Source organism: Ambystoma mexicanum, chromosome 1q (genome assembly GCF_040938575.1).
Source record: "Ambystoma mexicanum isolate Mex_15411 chromosome 1q, UKY_AmexF1_1, whole genome shotgun sequence".
Classification (NCBI taxonomy): Eukaryota; Metazoa; Chordata; class Amphibia; order Caudata; family Ambystomatidae; genus Ambystoma; species Ambystoma mexicanum.
In genome coordinates, this window is record NC_090922.1 from 438,096,130 (window position 1) to 438,116,706 (window position 20,577).

The window sequence follows — 20,577 nt, forward strand, 5'->3', positions numbered from 1 at the left end:
ATTTAGAGATTCTTCAACGTTTTAGGAATCATTCTTTAACCTTTTAGGAATCACTGTATAATACTTTTGGTCAAATTTTGTTTTTGATAATATGTATATTTGTTTACAGTCTGTTTAGGCCTAAGAAGAAGAGGAGTCCATCCTCGAAACGCGTCGCCAATTGAAAGCAGACTACTGGCAACATTTCCTTAATTTATTTTCTTTCTCTGTAACAACATTGTGATTATTTTTGTCTTTGTATCCAATGCACAATCTAATCCAAAACAAAATATATACACTTTTGCGTTTTTACAAAATTGGTTTTGTTTGAATTTCATTATTTATTCATGGACATTATTACCGTAATGTTATAGTAGTTGGCTTAGCCAACACATAATAGTGTGCAGGGCACGGGAGGGTTCAAAAGCTTGAATCTTCTCTTTCTCTATTTTTCTTACCCATTGCTACCCACCCCTAGGGTATTAAATTGTGAGTGGCTAGAACTGACGTCCCCAGACATGGGATCCGCAAAAGTTCTCAGCTTACTGTGTACCTCTTCAAGGTGATGAGAACGATTACGTGTCTGTATTGTAACTTGTGTTTACCAGCTTTGCCTTATGAGAGTGCTCTCCTGACCGGCGCAACACGTGTTACATATTGCTGCATACTTGTTGTAGTCCGTGTCTGGCTGCCTGGGACCAGCTCTCCTTTCCCAGTGCGATCGCAGTCCATTGTCTGCTTCGGCCAGCGTCACGTGTTCAGAGACCACGAATTTCAGCTGTGCAGCTCTGAATCATGAGTATTTATTCCTATTGTCTGCTGCTGGTACCTTTTTCTTCTGGGGATTGGAATGTCATCCATATCTCTTGACCTTGGCTGCGGGTGCTGTTTCACACGTCTTGCTCTCTGTCCAGCCTGAATTGGCTCAGCTCGTCTCTTGCTCAGAGGCCTGCTGCAATAATGCAGTTTCTCCAGTGTCCATGCAGTACTACATTTCCATAGGTTAGTCACACTTGGCTCCATCAGGTCCTGCAGTTCCATAGGGTTATTCGCGTGTAAGCATCTGCAAGCTTTACTCAGGATCTCTTGTGCCTTGCGGTTTATGCGTTGCTGCATTTGGCTAATGGCAAAAATAATAAAAGCAACAACAGTATGTATATGTATCGGTCTTCTAACTATAGAACTGTACGCTCATATTCTTCATGTATTCGGGTGTGCATTTGGGTCCAGAAGTACGGATGGCACATGTGCTTCATGTCTAACACTGTCGTGGTGTCTCTAACGATGTCAGCAACTTGGCTTCTTGGTGTTTTAGTCCAAACCGTCCATACAGGTGTGACTGATCATGGCCTGTGCCTCTTCATCCACGCATGGATAGATCTGTATGTTGCTTGGTCGGTATGGCTGGCTGAAGGGATACCCCTCGACATACTTGTCAATCATAGGTCCGTTAGGAATTCGTCCAAAATAGAATGGGTGATTGCAGCGTTTTCTGGCCTTCATCCTTGTGATCAATTTAGTAGGAGGGGGGTGTGGTGGTAGGACTCTGCATCACTCTTGTGGGATATATTGACCCCACTCAACAGCATTGCCCCACATCACTAAGCTGCATTTGAGCAGAAACAACCACAAAAAGGTTGCGCTGGCTCCTGTGAGCGCCATGGCTCAAAACTGCATTTTGCAACAACAAACATGGCTGCACCATCCTGCCAAGCACATATCGGGCAGGATGGAACCAGGGGACACATTGAAGGAGATTGTCAGTGGGTTCCCACATAAACAAAAGGAAGAAAGTGGAAAAAGCAGCATTGCTTTGCTGCAAAAACCAAAATAACCACTGAAAAGAAACCCTTTTTCACCTTTAAAAAAATGCGGCTTTGACGCCAATTTCCTCTATTCCTTAAAGCCACTGTGATTAATAAGCCCTACCAAGACTTATGTGTTTCACTGAGCCTCAGCAAAACCAGACATGATTCTGAATTGACAAGCCCAGTCAAACCAACTCTAAAAATAAATAATAAAAAAATTAAAATCAACCAGGAACTTTACTTTTACTTACACAGGAAACACGTTCATTTTCTTTGCAAAAGTATCCAAATCTCAGCTGTTCAGAGAGAGACTAAGTAGCTGAGCCATAGCTGTGTCAATGTATCTGTGCTGCAAACCAACTCTAGCCTTCAAGAGAATAACTATAGCTGCAAGACAGTGTGTCAAGCTGCTGGAGATGAAAAGTTGTATTCAAGAAGGAAAGGCCAGCTGCACCACGTGTAAAGAAATGGGCTTTTGCAAATTAAAGAAAAACAAATGGCTGTGTTTTGGAACAGTACACTGATGAATGAAAGCCTGACAGTCTTTAGCAATATGAAGGGGTTTGTTGATGGTGAAATTCTATAATGTGGGTTATTTTATGCAACCGGCTTGCTTTAATTCTGGATCTAAGATCAGAAATTAAAGATTAAAACTATGGCGGCTGGAGCTGCAAGCTGAAAAACAGGGTTTCTGTTTGGAAGGGTGGCACCGAAAGGAGGGCTCTCTCTCAGCAGATACTGACAACCCCCTGATAATTATGGGGTTGAACGGACTTTTGTCTCTGCTGGGACCCAAACAATGAAGCTCCCACGGAAGGAAGCCTGAGGTATGAAGAGGGCAATATAACTTCATTCAAGGGAGAACCCCCCACATGCTCTGAAGGAAAGGACAGTTGGCAGCAGTTGAAGTTAATGAAATAAAATGGAACCAGGAACTAAAAGACTTCCATTTGGTCCCGAAGACTATTTCAGGAATAAACTTTAAAGACTTCTATCTCTGCAAAAAGACTTTGAAAAATTGTACAAATGTCGCAGTTAAAAGTGATTTTTTTGTGCTTTCTTTAGAGACACGGTAGAACTCACTGACACCTCAGGGGCAGAAAGGGCAAAGTATTGAGGATAAATCTAAAAGTATTAATGTTGCAAACATACATTTTTGTACATACCTCCTTTGGGATAATTTGCATCTCTGTATAAAAGTATGGAATTTTTGGCCGAATCTTTTATGTTTAAAACTACCAAAATGTATCACAAGGGCGAAACAAGGTCCCACAGACTTGAGGATTGGACTTGGACTGATATGTGCTACACATAATACGTAACCTGCGTATATAATTTGCTAAGAGATTGCAATTGTAGAGATGTATGTTTTTTGGCAAAATCGGATTTTAAGTAAAGAAAATGTGGGAGTTTTTGGACATTGTAAAACTCACCTCATTCCCTTGGAAACCCAACAAGTTGAGAGCAAGGCGGAGACTAGCACCCCTGCCCAATCCAAGTAGTTTAGGGGTGTGCGTAGTTACCCCTGCCCAGCCTACACTTTGATGATGCCATTATGCACTATAAATAAGGGTCCCTGACAAGACTCTAGACACACTCTTCCTGATTTCCTGCGCTGCGTCCCTGTACCCGTCATCTTCCTGATCCAGACTCCAACTACAAGGCCAAGCATTGCTAATCCTACTCCAGGGTCCTCTGCAAAACCCAAGCAGTGCTGATCCCATTCCCAGCAAGGCCTCCAATATAAAAGAAAACCACTAAATTTCCAATTACCAAGGGGAAAACTGTGGTACCTTGGGCATCCTGATCCCGCCTGGCTTGCTGCCACTCGCTGCAGGCTGCTGCCATCCTGTTATTCTGATGACCTCTGGAATCCAGTGACAAGAATTGCCAGTCCAGAAGTGCTACCTGGTAACCAGAACTGCCAAGCTGTCTGCCGGGCACCCTGCCGTGTAGTGACCAGAACCGTTGACTGTCCAAAATGCAAAAACTAAAAAGTGGACTGTGAGTATCAATTGCCACCCCATCTAAAACCATAGCCTATCTTGTCTTTATCCTCATCCCACTCTCTAAGTCACCCTATCCTTATCCTGACACCTTGTTCAAACTGCCAGAATCATTTTTGCAACCCTGCCATTGATTTCTAGTGCTAGCGCCATCTCTTCAGTAATTTTGTCTTGTGAAATCTTAAGCCATTAATCCTATTTCGAGTGATTGGACTAGTTCCGCCGGGGTGGGCGCTGGGGCGCACCTTCTTAGATCTTGCATAACTCATTCAATTTACAAACTAGAGACTTACTTTCACTTCCATAGTATACTTGTGATATTATCTATCTCCCTACCTAAAAACCACATCTACAATATTTCACCCATTTTTCAAAGAAACCGTTTTAGTAAATTTACACGGAAAACGGAAATATTTGCAAAGTTTCCAACATGTCATTTTGATTGTAAACTGTTTTAAATCTTCCATTCATTTTTCGAACTGTATGCTCTTGCTAATCCTTTGCTTGTGATCGTTAGTACCTTTACATTGTTGCTTTAGTGAAAAACTGCATTTGTTCCAATGTTTTTGCACAGATTCTTTATTTTATTCATCCATTTCCGAGTGTCCTTTTTAACAATGCAAGGGTTTAGAATCCGTTTTTTCATTCTTATTTGGGGAGAGGAGGTTGGATTTGCATTCCGTTTTCAGCTCCTTATTACTGATCACCTTCTGCTTCCTTCTATCCATTCAGAATGAATTATTTGTGGGTTGAGGGAACTTTGCAGGGGGAAATCCTAACTTGGGTGCTATCTGTGCTAAATCAAAAGTGTTCCTATCCTGTTGTGCTGTGTATGTACTCCACTAAAGTCAAACCCAGTGTATTGCTCACATTCACATTTGCAAATATCACTCCATTGGTGATTGCTGCCCTATATTAAAAGTGATTTATTTTGAATTTTAATAAATAAATATTGCATTTGACCAAGGAGCCTGGTTCATGGTCCATTGTGACCCGGGGTATTTGAAAAGGGTGTGTGATATGAGTGGTGTATTATCCCAAAAATGAATTCACATAAAATAAGGACAAGGGCACTTCATTAATGCGCTACATGCTAGGCCAAGACCAGGGTGTGCGTGTCGCCTGATTGAAATCCTTAGCACTCTTCACTGGGGACGTGTACCCGGGTGTCAGTGGACTCCACAGTTAAATCTGCAGACACCAAAACCGAGTTGTGGCTGCTTGTGGACCCCTTGTGCGAGGTGTCAGCGGGAGAATGACTCTTGTCCAGCATCGCGTAGGCCCGCCCACCGCTTGGTACGCCTGTCCTAAGGGTTTTAAACTGAAAGAGTTTACAGGTCTTGCAACGCCGCTTGTCGTGGTCACGAGGGAGACACTAAGGAAATTTGTCATTAGACGAATGGCAAGATTTAAAAGTAGTGTGCTCCATAATAATGTGGGAAAGAAAAGGCAAGAAGGGAAGAAGAGGAGCGATAGAAAAGAAAAGGCATGCTCAGAGAGAAGTGTCAATAGACATGTGTCCCCACTCCCCCTACTGTATGGCCCGGCTCGTGGGCCAAGACGAGAAACAGCCTATGAGTCACCGGATTCAGCGAGAGGTGCAGATCGGCAAACCAGAAAAGCCGTCTAAGTGGGTCGTCGAACAGTCATCGAGAAAGTCTACCGATGAATGTGCCATACACAAAAGAAATAGCAATACATGGTCACAAAATACGAACTCCACATTAAGCGACCGACCAGAAGGGCATAAAAGAACAATCTGGGGGGACCTCGACGCATGAAGGATTTTGGGTACACTCCACATTACGGATAGTGTTACAGTCACGCCAATGTCAACGTCCTTTTTCGATCTTTGAAAAAAGATGGAATACTCTGTGAATACCACTAGACGTCGGACTATATGTACAGCATGTGATTCTAAGCAGATTCACAAGCATCAGAATTGATTTTTCTTAAGAACCTGTAAGATCTAATCTGGGTGCTTTAGATGGGGGTTCTTCCTCCTCCTGAACTATGTTTATGCTTTATAGGACGTTTCTCTAGGAATTCCATAAAGGAAGCCATTTTGTTGAGAGGGGTATCAAATATGTCTTTAGTCCAAGCACTACCAGAAGTGGTGTCTTGGAGGGGGAAGAGTATTTCTTCCTCTTGAATACTCAGTGGTTGAATTTTGCTTTTTAGTGTATCCACTAAAGGTGAGGTGGTCCCTGGTATATCCTTACCTTGGTGTTTGAAGAGAGGCCAAAACAGTCTGTTTCGGCCCCTGTGCATGATGTTCTGGTGGCTGCGATGCTACTTTAGGCGTAGAAACAGTTTTACTTGGCATTTGTTTAGGTTTTGGAACATGCATCGTGAGATGAGCACTGGGCGCATAGGTTTTAGTAGGTGCCGAGCCACCAGCTGAGGAGACGAGTTCTGCTGCCACTTTTACATTTTTTTTAGATGAGTGCATTGAAAAGTGTGGCATGGGGGAGATGTGTTTTTGTTTGGCTCTGACTGGATGTTTCTTTTGTGTCAGCGCATCATGTGCAGGCCCGGCTCTCTATGCCTGTTTTATGTGTCTGCCCTTGTTGCTAGAGGATATCTCCATAGCAGGGTGGGATGCCTGCAGTTCAGAGTTGGGGACATTTGCTGTTAATTTGGAGTCAGTGTTAAGTGAAACAGTGTTGATTTTTGAGGGTATGGTGAGGGAACATTGGCAGGGAATGACTCTGAAACCCTGGGCTTGCAGTCTCTGTTTGATGTCCCGGCAGAGTCTTGTGCTACACTAAATGGTAGCAAAAACGGCCATGCTTTATTCATAAATATATTAAAGGCTGTCCTTCCGAAAGAAGGGACGGGTTTGCAGGGATAATCATATGTACAATGTGTGATATGTTCCCCAGAGAGGGTCTCCTGCAGCCCTGAAAGTACTGTCTCACCCATGAAGTGCTATTTACATTAAAAGGAAGGAGCAGACTGTCACGCTCACCTGATTCCCACGGAGGCGCAGGTCTGGCTTCGAGTGCTGATGCTTCTTCTATGGTGAAGCGCAGGACTCTGAAGATGGACTCACTGGCTCGCAGGAATATTCCCCTGTGCGTGAAAAGGGAGTATTACCTACTGACGGAATAATGCTCAAGCCTCCCACTCCCTTCCAGCCCTCCACGATACCCTTCCACGATTCCCCGTGAAGTCTCACCTTAGGGTCTGGAAGGATGAGTTCTCCATCCTGCTTCTGATGCAGGGGCGCGTTGAAACCCAGTTACTTCACTGGATTGAGGTTTGATGGGAGTTCAAATAAGCTTGACTATTCAGGTAAGGCGCTGTAAGAGTTCTGTAGCAAGTTCAAAAGTTCAAGCCTTATAATAATGTTCATTGTCTTATTGCAGCAAGCACTAATCGCTTATGCCTTTTTTCCCCTTAGGGGCCGGGGTTCGGAATGCCGGAGATATGGCGCCGACCCGAAGTGAAACGTGCAGTTCCAGTAAATGACAGGTAAGGTCTGGATGAGCATTCGGGTAATGTCATTGCATTCGCTCATTCAATGTCTTTGTCTTTTTTCCCCATAGGGGCCGGGGTCCGGAATGCCAGGAAGCGGCAGGACCCGAAATGAAATGGGAATGACCCAACAGGTAAGTCTTAGAAGGAAACTGAGCTTTTCCTATTCCCTTCCTTCTCTCACCTTGTGTTCTTGTCTTTTTCTCTCTAGGCTCTGGGAAGTGGCTGCGGATCCGGATGATCGCTGCTGAAGATGGAGGTGCCCAGGAAAGGTGAGTGAAATGCAGCGCTGCAGCGATCGAAGCGAAATGCTTTTAAAATGATGTCTTCTCTTTCAGGATCGTCGGTGTGAAGTCTCCGTGATGCAGCTTTAGCAGGTAAGGTCTTCTTTCTCTCCAATTCTCTCTTAGCAGGTGACCCAGGATGCTGACAGGCGTGGCTGAAGTCCAGATCCAGGAGCTGACACGGTGAGCGTCCAGCTGCAAGGAGCAGAACAACGCGAAGCGTGAGTTGCTGATCGGGCGTGGTTTAAATAGCTTTGGAAGAAGTTCCAGGTATGTATCCTTCCACCGATCAGGTATGTATCCTTCCCCGACCACACCCAGGCGAAAGTAGGTCCACAGGTAAAGTAGTTCCATTCAGGCCTCAAGAGGGCCTGGATGTAGCAGCATGGTCTGCATCAGGTAAGTGCACCTTAAAACACTTGAACACATGTCTAGCTTTATGAGCCTGGCGCCTAAGGCGCCAGGACAGGGGTCCAACATGAGCCTGGCGCCTAAGGCGCCAGGACTGTGTCCAAAGGGCCCCAGCTTGGGCCCGCTTGCACTTCCCTGGGGGAAATGATGCCTGCCTCTGGGGTTGCTGGGTCGGACCTGGCTCCTTGGAGGTAGGCATCATGACACAGACGGTTGGGGCTGACTGAATTGTGCTCTTGCATTTACAATGTCTGAGGAGAAATGCCAGAGAATTGTGGAGTTTTGCAATGGTTGTAAAATATATGAAAAAGACATATGTTTTGGCCATGTGGGCTCTTTAGATGCCTGGTCCATTTCTACTTTTTCTTGTGGTGCCTGGGCTCTTCATTTAGTGGGATAGCTTTGCTGTATAAAGCTTGAGCAACCAAGGTACAGTACATGTAATTTAGGGGGAAAAGTTCTGTTGTAGAAGGTCTGATCATGTACGATGCAGGACATGCGATTTAGGAGGGTAGCTCTGCTGCTTACACCCAGACTATGTACAGTGCAGGAAACACGATTTCGGCTGAAAGTTCCCCCGTATTCTGTTGCATTCCCTCCGCCTCCCTCCTCCCTGTCCCAGGACCCCATTAATAATCCGTTGTGACATGTATTTTTACCCGGGTGATTTCTTGACTTCTTGCTCTGAGGAAAAGAACTTTCTTTAGTAAAGATCCCAGAGTTTGTTTACCAGCTGGCTTTTTCTATTCCACCAGTCATCCTATCTGATTCATTAGAGCTTTTTTCAAAGAAAAATGTCAATCACTGAATGCATGTAAAATGTGGTTAATACTTCGGGCAACAAAATAGAACAATTGTGATTCAGGGATTTAATTCCTCTTAATTATGCTTATGCTTCATTAAATAGCTGGCTCCCACTCCAGATTTTCTTTTCATTTCCTGGGCACCATATAAATTCATTCAAGGTTTTATCTGCGCCATGTTGCCCAGATCCATGCCCACACCAATCTCCTTCACTTTACTATCAATACAAGTTCTCCTTGCAGCCCACACTACCTCCAAATATATTCTTTGAAGCTTCACATGTCTGCTAGTCAGAAAAAGCTAGCTGTTCCTCATTGAACATTAGCATACTTTAATTAGTAGATTAGATCTACTGCATGGATCGTGATTTCAAGGTGATCATCCCATTTTTAGGGCCAGTAAGAGGCTATAGTAGATATGCCAATAATCACGAGAAACGTTTATTTTGTAGATCATGATCAAGGCAGTCTTTCCGTTCAAGAAATTGCATTGAGACATGCACCCGGCAAGTTTTCAGCACACAACACAAGTAATTAGGCAATCGGTTAATTCTTCATACAAATATCAATGCATCCATCATGATGGCATTTCCTAAGATATACTTTATGTCTATCGCAATTAGATCTTCAGGGAGTGTGCTCAGTTGCACAATCTCCCACCTTGGCAAGTGGAGGGTGAGCCGCTAAGGTCTGAGTTGGTCCGGACGCTACACAATGGGCCGCCCACATGTTGGAAGGAGCAGCATTCAGCAGGCTTGCCAACCAAAACCAAGGGGCGGTAGCACTCCTATCCAGGTGCTACAGTCCCCCACTTCTAAAAACTGTAAGCAAACAATATCAGGGATTTCGGCTCAAGACTCTCAGTTACACTCGTGCAACTTTTCCTATTAACTATTTTCCCCATATTTACTCGTCCTGACAGACCCATGGTGTGAAATGAAAGAATATTCCCCAAGGTTACTAACACATCATTGAGAAAAGCGAGCATGAAGCTGCTGGAAAGCCAAAGTAGTGTCTCAAACTTCAAAAGAGAAAGAAAGTTGGGATGACCATGGTCCTTGGGGTTCGGTGAAGCAACAGCGAGATCCCTTGGAGTATCATCCTGTAGGAGTGAAAAGCTGTGTAGACCTGTGCCTGAAGCAGTCAGATTCCAAGATGGCAGCTATGCGGTCAGATGCTTTTGTAGACAAGGGAAGAACATGCTAGGTGTGACGAATTAAGGGATTAAGGGATTCAGTCACTTCTATCCAGACGGGAGCCTTTCCTTGTGAGGTTAGGGAGGTGAGCCTGCTACGCAAAATTCCCCCTAGGGATGGTGGCAAGTGCGACCTCACAGGGAGATACTCCCCTCCTGAGGACCAGGACTCCTGTTCCAACAAGGAACTTGCTTTCCATCACAGTCAGAAACATGAGGTTATATCCTTCACCAGAAATCCGGAATCCTACTATATATATTATTGCAACATATCCACAGAAGATGAATATTTAAATAATACTGAGACAAGTAGAATCCTAGGAGTAAGGAACATTACTGAATTGCCAAACAATGGGAGTAAGAAACCCAAAGCGGAATTCAGACACAATGGACTGTTACTGGAAGCCGGGGAAGCCTGACAACAGCATCATAAGAAGAGACGGAACCAGAGAATCAGAGAGTGAGACCTGGGAGTTTCAAAGCAGTGGGAGCGAAGCTGGTAACCAGGAGAGAACGTTGTTCTCCAAACAAGCGAGGAGCTCGAGTCCAGTGGTGCTCGAGCTGCACCGTGTGAAAGCTGGAACCCACAAAGCTTGCCCGAGCGAGATCGATCCCTGGAGGGACATTCTTAAGAGGAGTACGGAAGGAAGAAACCGTGGCTGGGAAGAACGCCAGCCGCAACTGAGAAACAAGAGAGCAAGAGTTCTTACCCGGTGGTGGCTGGGGAGAAGACGGAGGTAGACCGCCTCGCCACGCCAACACCACATGGGAAGAAAGACACAGAAGTGTTTTGGAGCGAGAACACGAAACAGATACAGAAGCCATCTGACAATCCTGAGGAACGATGAAGGCGAGGGCCAGCCGGGTGACGCAGACCTACTACATTTAAAAGGGGAGAGTGGGACACCAAGCACATATAAAGAGAAGTAAAAGGCTATTTATATCAATAATAGCAAAAATTAACCTGAATATTCAAGAAAACCTACTTGTCACAGTGAATATGAATATTTGGTGAAGAGCGAGAATCAAAAAGGGACTCAGTCTATTCGTCCCAGGGAGTCTGAATACATTAAGAAGAGTGAGAATCATAAGAAGATTGAACCTAATTATACCTAATTATACTAGGGAACAGAAAACCTATGAAAGGGATTAAGGTGGTCACTGGGTACAGTACACAGATCCCAGTGTGATAACTGTACCACAATAGATAAGTAATAATAAAACAAGAACACTGAATTGAACAAGTTGATACCAGGAATAGGACAGTTTCCTAAAAAACATTGGGAGAACCCAATAAGTAAAGGTGTGAAGGCCTGAATGCCTAGAGAGAGGAACCGGAAAGGTCCAACAGAAGTACCTAGTGAAAAGGGGAGAAATCCTTGGAAAGAATTTAACAGACTGATAGAGGATATAGAAAGAAGCTATGCGAAAATCCTATACTGAGAACCATTTGCTGATCACACAAACCCCAGGAGAAGGGAGTCATTCTCCTGGTCTTTAGTTATTTAGAATACGTGGTAGGGTCAGTGAAGATTAGCTTTTGGAATGAGTGTCAGTCCAGAAAAAGTAGATACCCCTCAATGATGGAGGCAATGTATTTTGTTGGCCGAAGACCAACCGCCTCATGTATTTGGTATTAGAAATACACATCTATAAGTTTGACTAAAGTGCGGCCATTTCGAAAACATACTTGTTGAAACATAACGCTGGTGACCCAGACAGCAATGCCCGGTCTCCTCCCTCACAAGTCCTTGGAAGTTAGCAGCAAGACATTTAATCAATACACAGGTGCCAGCTAGTCTCGCCCTTGGAAATGGTAGAAACGAACAATTAATGGCTTGAATTATGTTCTTCTTTGCGGACCCCCATTCCCTGAGCCCTGTAGAGCTGTGGAGAGCGAGTTGATCCCTAGCAGACGAATAGAAACTAGGAGATAGCGAGGCCTGGAATGTGTCTCTCCCCTGCACGCAGCTTGCTTGCAAGAACAGGAGCAATGTGTTCTCTAAAACAAAGAATTGTGTCTGCAGGCTCGCGAAATTGCAAACTGTTGCTAAAATGAATGTCTGGAGGTGTCATACTCCTCACAATTGTCAATCATCGAACCCAATTCAAAGGAAATACATTATGGGCGGTATTGAATATGTCACTGCTGATTGTGAGATGCCCATTTTGTATATATGTAACTGTTGTACAATGATTCGCTCTCTTGCGTCCCTTGGGGTCTGGAGACGCACGTTGCGGGGCGTGAGACCCAGTTGGCCAACTGAGACTATCTGCTTTGCAATAAACCCTAGCTTTTGGGAATACAACCTTGTGTCTGGCGTATCAGTTTGTGTGTGGCGATTGTGCCTTGTTTCCATACGCGAGGGTCCCCCCTAGGGGCCACATCAGGGGGACAGACTTGCTTTGGACTATAGATAAGACAACAAGCACCCTAGTTTAGTTGCGTTAGCTAGGGCAAGCCTTAGAATAGGGAAAGTTAGGCATTCTTCTTTTGTTTTCACTAAAGATCCCCTTAAATATGGAAAACATTGGTGTGACGCCTTCTTCTGACCTACCGTATAGGGAAATCTCCTTATTAACGCAGGCCGCGCAAATAAATTCAAATTTATTCTCAGAGGCAGTGCAAGCAAAGAATCAGTTGCAACTGTGGAAAATTAATTTCACCGACCACTGCCAATTCAAATGGACCAACAAAGTGCTAATTCCCCAGAAGCACTATAAAAGAGGAGGGACAAAAGTGAGTAGAGGATGCGGTTATGATACAGAGTAAACTGAGTTAGAGAGACAACCACTTCAACTCTGAGTAGTAGTTTAATAAACTAGGACCATGCTTCTTGGGTGGAGGTAATGGAAGTAGAGTAAAAAGAGAGAAAGATCGGAAGCGAGAGGAAGCATAGTGGGGGCGAGGACCCACAAGGGTAGTCAAGGAGGCAAAGCAGAGATTACGAGAAGGCTTATAGAGTAGAATAGATACAGTGGTGCCTTACCCTGGATAGATTTGTGAACCAGGAGAAGAAATCTAAATCTGGCCCTGTTTCGCATTATCAACCAACCAACCTGGGGATGGTATGAGGAAGTGGGTGTGAAGTGAGGGAGTTCAAAGAGGATCCTGGTAGCAAGATTAATAATCTTGTCAAGAGGACAGAAAGCATAGTTCAGGAGGCCAAAGAGGATACTGGCACAGTGGTCCCGTTTAGAGAAGACAACAGTGGTTAGGAGATGCTTGGTGGCTTTGAAAGGAAGGAGGTGCCCGATTTTCCTAATATTTAGGCGGTTGAGGCAAGCTGCTGTTCCAGTTTTGGAGATGAAAGTAGTGACGGTGTGAGAAGGGTCATAGATGATGCTGAGGTTTCTAGCTGAAGAAGAGTAGGTGAGAGTGTCAGGTGGTAACTGGATAGACAGAGGAAGAGATGAGAGATAGCTTTTGGCAGGGAAGAAGAGTACCCCTGTTTTGGTAGAGTTTAACAGAGAGTGCAAAGCCATCCAATATTTAATGGCAGAGAGACAGTTAGAAATGTTGATAGAGCGATCAGAGGAGAGTTCAGGAAAAGAGAAGATGATTTGGGTGTCGTCTGCAAAGAGTTGGTACGAGAACCCAAAAGGAGGAGATTAGTGCCCCAAGAGCAGAAGTGTAGAGTGTAAAGAGGAGCGGACCCAAAACAGAGCCTTGTGGAACACCAACAGTTAGAGGAGTTAGTTGAGAGGTATTGCTGCTCCAGGAGACAGAATTGGCAAGGTGCAACGTAGGATTCAATCCAGGCAAGGGCTTGATTGCGAATCCCAAGAAGAAAGAGGATTAAGGAGAGCAGAGTGATCAACAGTGTCAAAGGCAGCAGACAGGTCGAGGAGAATTAGAATACAGGATAGGTTTGAGTGCATAGCATAGGTGATGAAGTTGGACACATTCATGAGAGCAGTTTGTGGAGTGCCCAGGAGTGAAACCCTGATTGTAGGGGGTCTCGAAGGATGTGGATGTCTAAGAAATTGGTAAGATGGTTGAACACAACCCTTTTGAACACTTAAGAGTAGTGCCGGAAGGAGAGACACAGGGCGGTCACTTCCAGTAGGTCACATCGTCCAGGCTTTTTCCATAGAGCGTGGTGTGGTGTCCAAGAAGGAGAAAGGACATGTAGATACAGGTTAACTACTTTATAATTTACATATTGATCACTGAAGGCCTTAGGCATCTGAAGAAGACCCCACTTTGTGTTGGTCCGTTCCTAGCACCATTTACTTTAAAAACATCCATATATTTAATATATTTATCCCCTACAATTTATAGGCATTAGCCCAATCCCTTCCCTAAAGGGGCAACTAATAAAGAACGATTGAAACACTTAATGTGATAACTGCATAATTGTCGGCCTTACAACAGAGGCAACATTTGAACCATTTGCATTACACTGCAAGTAAAATAACAGAATGATGGTAAATACGGCTGCAAAAAGGCCACATTTCGCTTACCTCCTGGATGTGTTGCTCCAAACGACTGATCAATTTGTTCTATGGTTGGAGCTATTGCCTGAGAGTTAAAATGGACACCACTGAAAAATAAACAGTCCTATCATTAAAATTTCAGACATGATTATATCATAAGAATGCATAAATTACAAGCGAGTATAGTGGAATGTGCAGAGACTCTGACCTGAGAAAGAGAGAGAGTGGATGCGTGTGTGTGCGCGTGTGCTCGCTGCATTAGAGAAAAAGCACTGCTTGGTCTCTTACCCACGATAATGTCCTTGGTTCATTTTACATGGGGATATGTTAATTAAACACACCGGGGAGGTCTGGAAAATACTTTCACAAAAGCCTTGATGTGTCATGCTGGGATGGTTATTTCGTGGTAATTAACAGACCACAGAATAAAGTGGCATCACTTAGACTAAGAAGAAAATATTTGTTTTTGAGCCCAAGTGAAAAATAGTCATTCACCATTATGGCTCCACAATCAAATGACGCTTAGTGGCGGGGAGACAGGGTTGGTTTAAATGCATGAAAAGTAATATCATTGCATGTTTCTCACTATTGTCTGTGTAGAACTCAAAGATGTTTGCAAGAGCCTTGCCATTAAGCAATAGAAATGCTATTCATTAAAAACCAATAGAAAGAGGTTTAGAAAAAAATCATAGCTGTACTTTTCCCATCTTGAATATAACTCGAACAGAATGCAAAGTAATGTCAGCCTAACAAAGTATACTGTGGGTTTTGCAACTGTACCTAAAGACATACAAGAACAGAAAACAAAACTAGGTACAATGGTTGCCTGCTTAAAGTCATTTCATATATGCAATCAGCTTGCTATTTGGTGCATGTGAAGAAAATGTAACAGTCTACAAAAAGAAAATCGGTCCCTTTTTAATTTGTGCAAACCAGCAATAATCATGCAAATAAACAATATCATTCAAAACGGGGGAAAAGGTAGTGAGGTATGAAAGCAATTACAGAGTTCAACGTTCCCAAATTGTCCATTACTGACAATGATCTATCCACAGTTCACCCCGTCTTCTAGTGATAAAAAGACATGCGAAAGTGATTTGTATGCTTGCTCAGCATGACACGTCACAGCATGACGGCTCTGGAGGTAGTGAGGGAAGATTGTAGACCCCCATAGGCATCTGTGCTGGGGACAGGAAAAGAAGTCTGGCAGATGCCGCCCACTCTTAACTATACACAAGCTTTCATGTTTTTTCAGTAGTACAACTGGAGGACTGGCTCACATTTTCAAATCCCAGTGGCTAGGACTCAAGTCTAGCTCAAACCAGCCACTTGGCCCGAGCTGGCCCAGTACCCAGCTGGCTCACCACTCAGTCTCTAGTCCCCTTTCTCACAAAATGAAAGGATGTTTGGTTCCACAGGCACTGGGACAGGTACATCTTCACAGTAAAAACACTATATAAATTGTGCAAAGACAGCATGCATACTTGGGACACCCTCTGCCTTCCCTCGCCATTCCTGGTCAATCCACCTAAACCATACCTAATTGGAACGTTTATTTAGAGGGAATGGAGGGAGGGCATATGGAGGAAAGGGGACTATGAGCAAGGAGTACAGTAGTCACTTAGGGGAATAACTTTTACATACCGCCCCATCAACCTCCGACTGGCCCCATCGCTTCTGCAGTTCAGGAAGGAGCTCAAGACCCTCCTCTTCAAGGAACAACCCCAACACCTAGGTCCACACACTGTACGCTCCCCACCTTACCTGAGACTTGATGACCCATTCCCCACTGTTTCCTCCCTTGGTTACTTGTGGATCCATTGCTGATTATTGTCCTCTTTTGCCCGTTAGTTCCCCACTGCCTTGTTTCTATGCTCTCTAACCTTATTGTTTCCCCTATGATTGAAAATCCCTCCATTGCTTCTCAAAGCTAAGCTAAATAAATATAATAATACTCTGTCATATCCTTTTCCATCCATACTTAAGCGAGATCCCATTAACATATTGAAACAGTGTGTGAACTATCCTGTAGTCTACACTGAACCCAACAGGTTTTCTAGAACAACTTGTCCAAAATAGATATAAGCCCTGGAACTAACCAACATCCCATGAACAGGGAAAAGGTAGCACAAGATCAAGTCCAAACGGTGGCTTCGTAAATTACATGAATGAGTACTTACCTCTGAAAATCTACAACGCTGTCATCGCTGTGACTGCATGAACATGCATACTTATCAAAGGAGGCAGCTCAAATAACCTTTAACATTCCAAAATACAGCCCTTCTTGCACTGGAAGGTTTGGTTGCCAGCTTCACAGAATTAGAGCCCCCTAGAGAATGTAATGATCAACCTGCCCGAAGACTCAATAAATTGGTTATGTTCTGAAAGAATTTGAGGGCTCTACCAAGATCTACTATATGAAGCTTTCTTTAATAAAGTGGTTAAACTTCATTTTAAAAAACAGACTGGTTCACTCAGATTTTCCTGCAACAGCTAGAAAACACTACGTTGTGAGTCGACATCTTCCACACAGTATCTACTTTATAGAGTTTTACATAAAACACCACTTCCGAATATGTTTGAGAAGTGCCAGGGAGTGGGGGGGGGGTTATTCCCCGCCAGATGAGGAGCAGTGAGAAGAATGCTCTGTTAAATGGCCAACTCCCAAAATCTGAGTCGCAAGACTGAAAAGGTGTGAGGATCACTGTTTGTTTACTTAAATAAATGCAGTCATATTGTCTCTTAGGAGGACATTCTTGTGGAGTCATTTTTGGAATTTCCATTGTCAGTGAAAGAAATTACAAGAACTCCGTGGGAGTGGTTCTCTTTTGCATCTTCCTTTATGAGATAGATCCACCAACTGTGCTGACTTTGCTGTGAGGAATACAGACAGGTTTCTTGATGCGGTTACATAAGGGAAACCAAGGATTTTTCCATCAGCGTTTAGATTTTCTTTTTGTTAGATCCTGGCTTATTGAGGAGTGCAACAATCGCTCCAAGCCATAACATGACAAATCCTGCATTATTTTCCTGTACATCCAATGTAAATTGTCAGACCCTCGTCCAGGCTTCTTTCCCCATGTCAGAGCCTGTGTGTAGCGTTCCTTCATCTGTGTCTATGTGCAGTGGAGCGGAGTGACTATTGTATCATATCAGTAGCTATTTGTATAGCTTTGGCCAATTTGTAAAGAAAATGCACCAGTTTATCAAAGGGAAGAGGTTTTTCGAAGTTTTCTATTTCCCTCCTAAAGCAATGATTGCACTCATTCCACAGAGCCTCCCTGTTGATCTGAGATGTAGGGCCCCATTTTCGTAAACCCTTCTCTCTAGACTATCCAAATGTTTGTCATCTTTAGTTAACGCTGCCCATGTGGATGAAGAGGATGTGCCCCACCGCATGCCTGTCAGCACCAGGGAGCGACTGTGCCTATGGTGCAAGAAATATCTTCTATGCAAGAACTGGGTGATAATGTTTGTCAATCCTTTGATTTACTGGCTATACCTAGTCTCTCCCCGATCCTTAGGATTCCCTCGAGAACATCTCCATGAAGAAGTCTGAAAGGCACTGGCCATGCCTACTTACAGAGGCACAGGAACACCGGCTTCCACAGCCTCAACTTCTGAGGCCAAAGCCCTCAAAATCTCTGTAATTCCTACCACAAAGTCATGAAGGGCGCTAATGAAGGATGGCACCTGTCCATCCTGATAATCCTTTGGTGGGTCAGTAGCCTCTACACCTTCATCCAGTTGTTGCTGTGATGCGCTCAGCGTTAAAGGAAGGGGAGGAACTGAATGCGTAGCAACCACCTCAGACTGAGGAAGCAAGTTGATGAACTGAGACAAATATGGCTAATGAAGTAGCCCAAGAACTGCTGTATGCAGATTGAAAGAAGGTGCTGCTGCAGGGGTGCTTACCTCCCTGATAAGGTCTTTAGATGAGATCCTCAATGGCATAGGAAAACAAGTGTAATATCAATTAGTTTCCCTCTTTCTTGTGTTGTCCTTCTGAAACTGAAGAAACGCTACCCATAAAAAGGAAAAGAGATGGAAAAAACAGGAACATTAGAAATGATTCCCTGCTATGGGCGATGGGGCTTGAGTCCATCCTGTGCAAGAAAAAAAAATAAGCTGAAACCGAAGGGCATGGAATGCCAGAGCCAAGTCCTGCTTTGCTAAACGTATGGAGGGGTTTTGCTGAGCAAAAGGCTGCATTCACATCCCTCTGGCACAGACATCCAGTCAGTAAAGGGTAGGAGTAAGGTGTTGGTTAGCTTGTGAAGAAGCAGGAGAGAAATGAAAGAAGGAAAACCAGGGAGCAGGCTCTTCAGAAAGTAAATACTACGGGATTGCACCATTTGCAGACAGCAAAAACACAACTAGGCCAACAAAAAAACCCAAGAAGCGGATGAGTAACATATCCATTAAGAACAATCTAATGGAAAGACATGTGACGATGGAGGTTTATAAAACAAGTCAGGAGAGCAAGGGTTTAGGGGACAAGCACTGAATATGTCAGTTTACAATAGACAGAATTAAAATGTTCTTGGTAGTTACGGCTGGAAGCAGACTGTTGGGGAGAGCAATCGGTTTGTTTGGTTGTACTGCCAAGCAGGAGGGAAAGAAACACATTTAAGACCAAAATACAATAGGTCAGAGGTCAAAACAAACAGGCACTGTGTATTGGCAAAACAGAACTGGAAGAAAACTAGGACCAGGTCCTAATACTCCAAAAACCAATAACCAAAGAGGAGAAAAAAAAAAAGAAAAATATATTTTTTAAAAATGTATTTCGGGGGAAAGTACCTTGCTAAATTTGCGTATACAGAAAAGAGTATCAACCCTCAACCAAATGGAGGCCAAAAGGCAGCAATCCCATGGACCAATGATGTTGATAAGCTCACTCTGGTGGCACCAGATGAATGGACATGTAGGGGAGCAGGTAGACGTCATCCTTCCATTCCCCGCCCCCTCGCCACCGTTGGATTGGAAGTCATAAAAGTGACCCTGTGTATCATTCCTATACCGCACCAAGTGTACAAGAGATGTTATGCACTCGGACAGCCATACAGAATGTACCCTTGCATGCCAGGGTTTCAGAAATAAATCTATGGAAATCATGGACGTACGTTAAAATGTAATCTGACAAAGATAAAGTCATGTCACAAAGAAGATACATGCACCTATGTTGAAATTATATGAAAAACTATGTAATCAAAGTAACTGAAGCATTAAGAGTAACATGAATCGGGGCAAGGCCAAGAGCGCCGGTGATGCGGTTGCTGTTTTAGTGGCCTCCGTGGAGAACTCGCTGCAGCGATGCCTCCAATGACAGGTCGGCGGTCCAGCGCTGCATTCTGTGACTGACCTGGTGGGTGAAGGTCTTGTGTCCCGGTGGAGGAAGTCTCAGCTCCCGGCGGCCCTGGGACCCAGAGATTTGAGCCCAATGGATGCTGCGGGCCGTCCACAGCGCCTCTCCAAAATGGCGGACAGAGTCAGAGAATGGCCCTGGGACGTGAGGCGCACCCCCAGCGCTCCCGTCCCCTCTCTGAGGCCCTGACTCGCTGTGACTCGCCTGCCTGGTGCCCCCCATACCCCGTGAAGCCCGGCTGTGCCACCATCTGGACTCTGCCCAGCCCGGCTTATGCTCCGCCTCTGTCCGCGGTCACAGTGAGCGAGTGCTGTGGGGCGGGCGATCCGCCGCGGTGGCCCACGTCCTTGGAGGGCGCCTTGCGCCGCAGCTGTGGTGGAGGAGCGGGGATCCTGAGGGCTCCCCTGACCGCTGCTGGGGGCTCAGAGGCGGGCCCGGGGAGGTCTGCGAGCATCTGTGGGCAGCCCAGTGGGGGTGGGGGTCCCGCTGGGCCTCCCCGGGCGGCAGCTCAGCTGCAGCCACATCACGGCGACATGTGAGGCGGACCAGCGGGGGACCCTCCCCGCACCCCCAATCATCTTTGTTATGCTCCAGGGCCTGAAGGGCCACACCATTGCTGCTAATTGGAACCACCAAGGGGCCTAGTGTAAGAGTGGCTCCTCTCCTGCATTGCCAGGCCAGGGGGCCACACCACGGCTCACACAGGATCCAGGGGCAACCCTTCCCACTCGTCATCCTTCTCCCCCCCTCCCATTGACACCCCCCTCCCTCCTCTTCTCTAACCCCAGTGGGCCTTCAACACT

At 44.9% G+C, this 20,577-nt stretch overlaps 1 protein-coding gene across 14 annotated transcripts in view; it reads right to left on the reverse strand.

Moving 5' to 3' along the window:
• PHAF1 (phagophore assembly factor 1) overlaps positions 1 to 20,577 on the reverse strand; it is a 1,056,812-nt gene that overhangs the window by 508,807 nt on the left and 527,428 nt on the right. For all 14 annotated transcript variants that reach the window (XR_011284154.1, XM_069640131.1, XM_069640088.1 and 11 more), the window contains one exon: positions 14,434 to 14,513. Coding sequence is in view for 13 of the 14 variants with exons in the window: in XM_069640131.1 (XP_069496232.1) it covers positions 14,434 to 14,513 (80 nt within the window). In the remaining variant the exon portion in view is untranslated. The remainder of the gene's footprint in view (positions 1 to 14,433; positions 14,514 to 20,577) is intronic.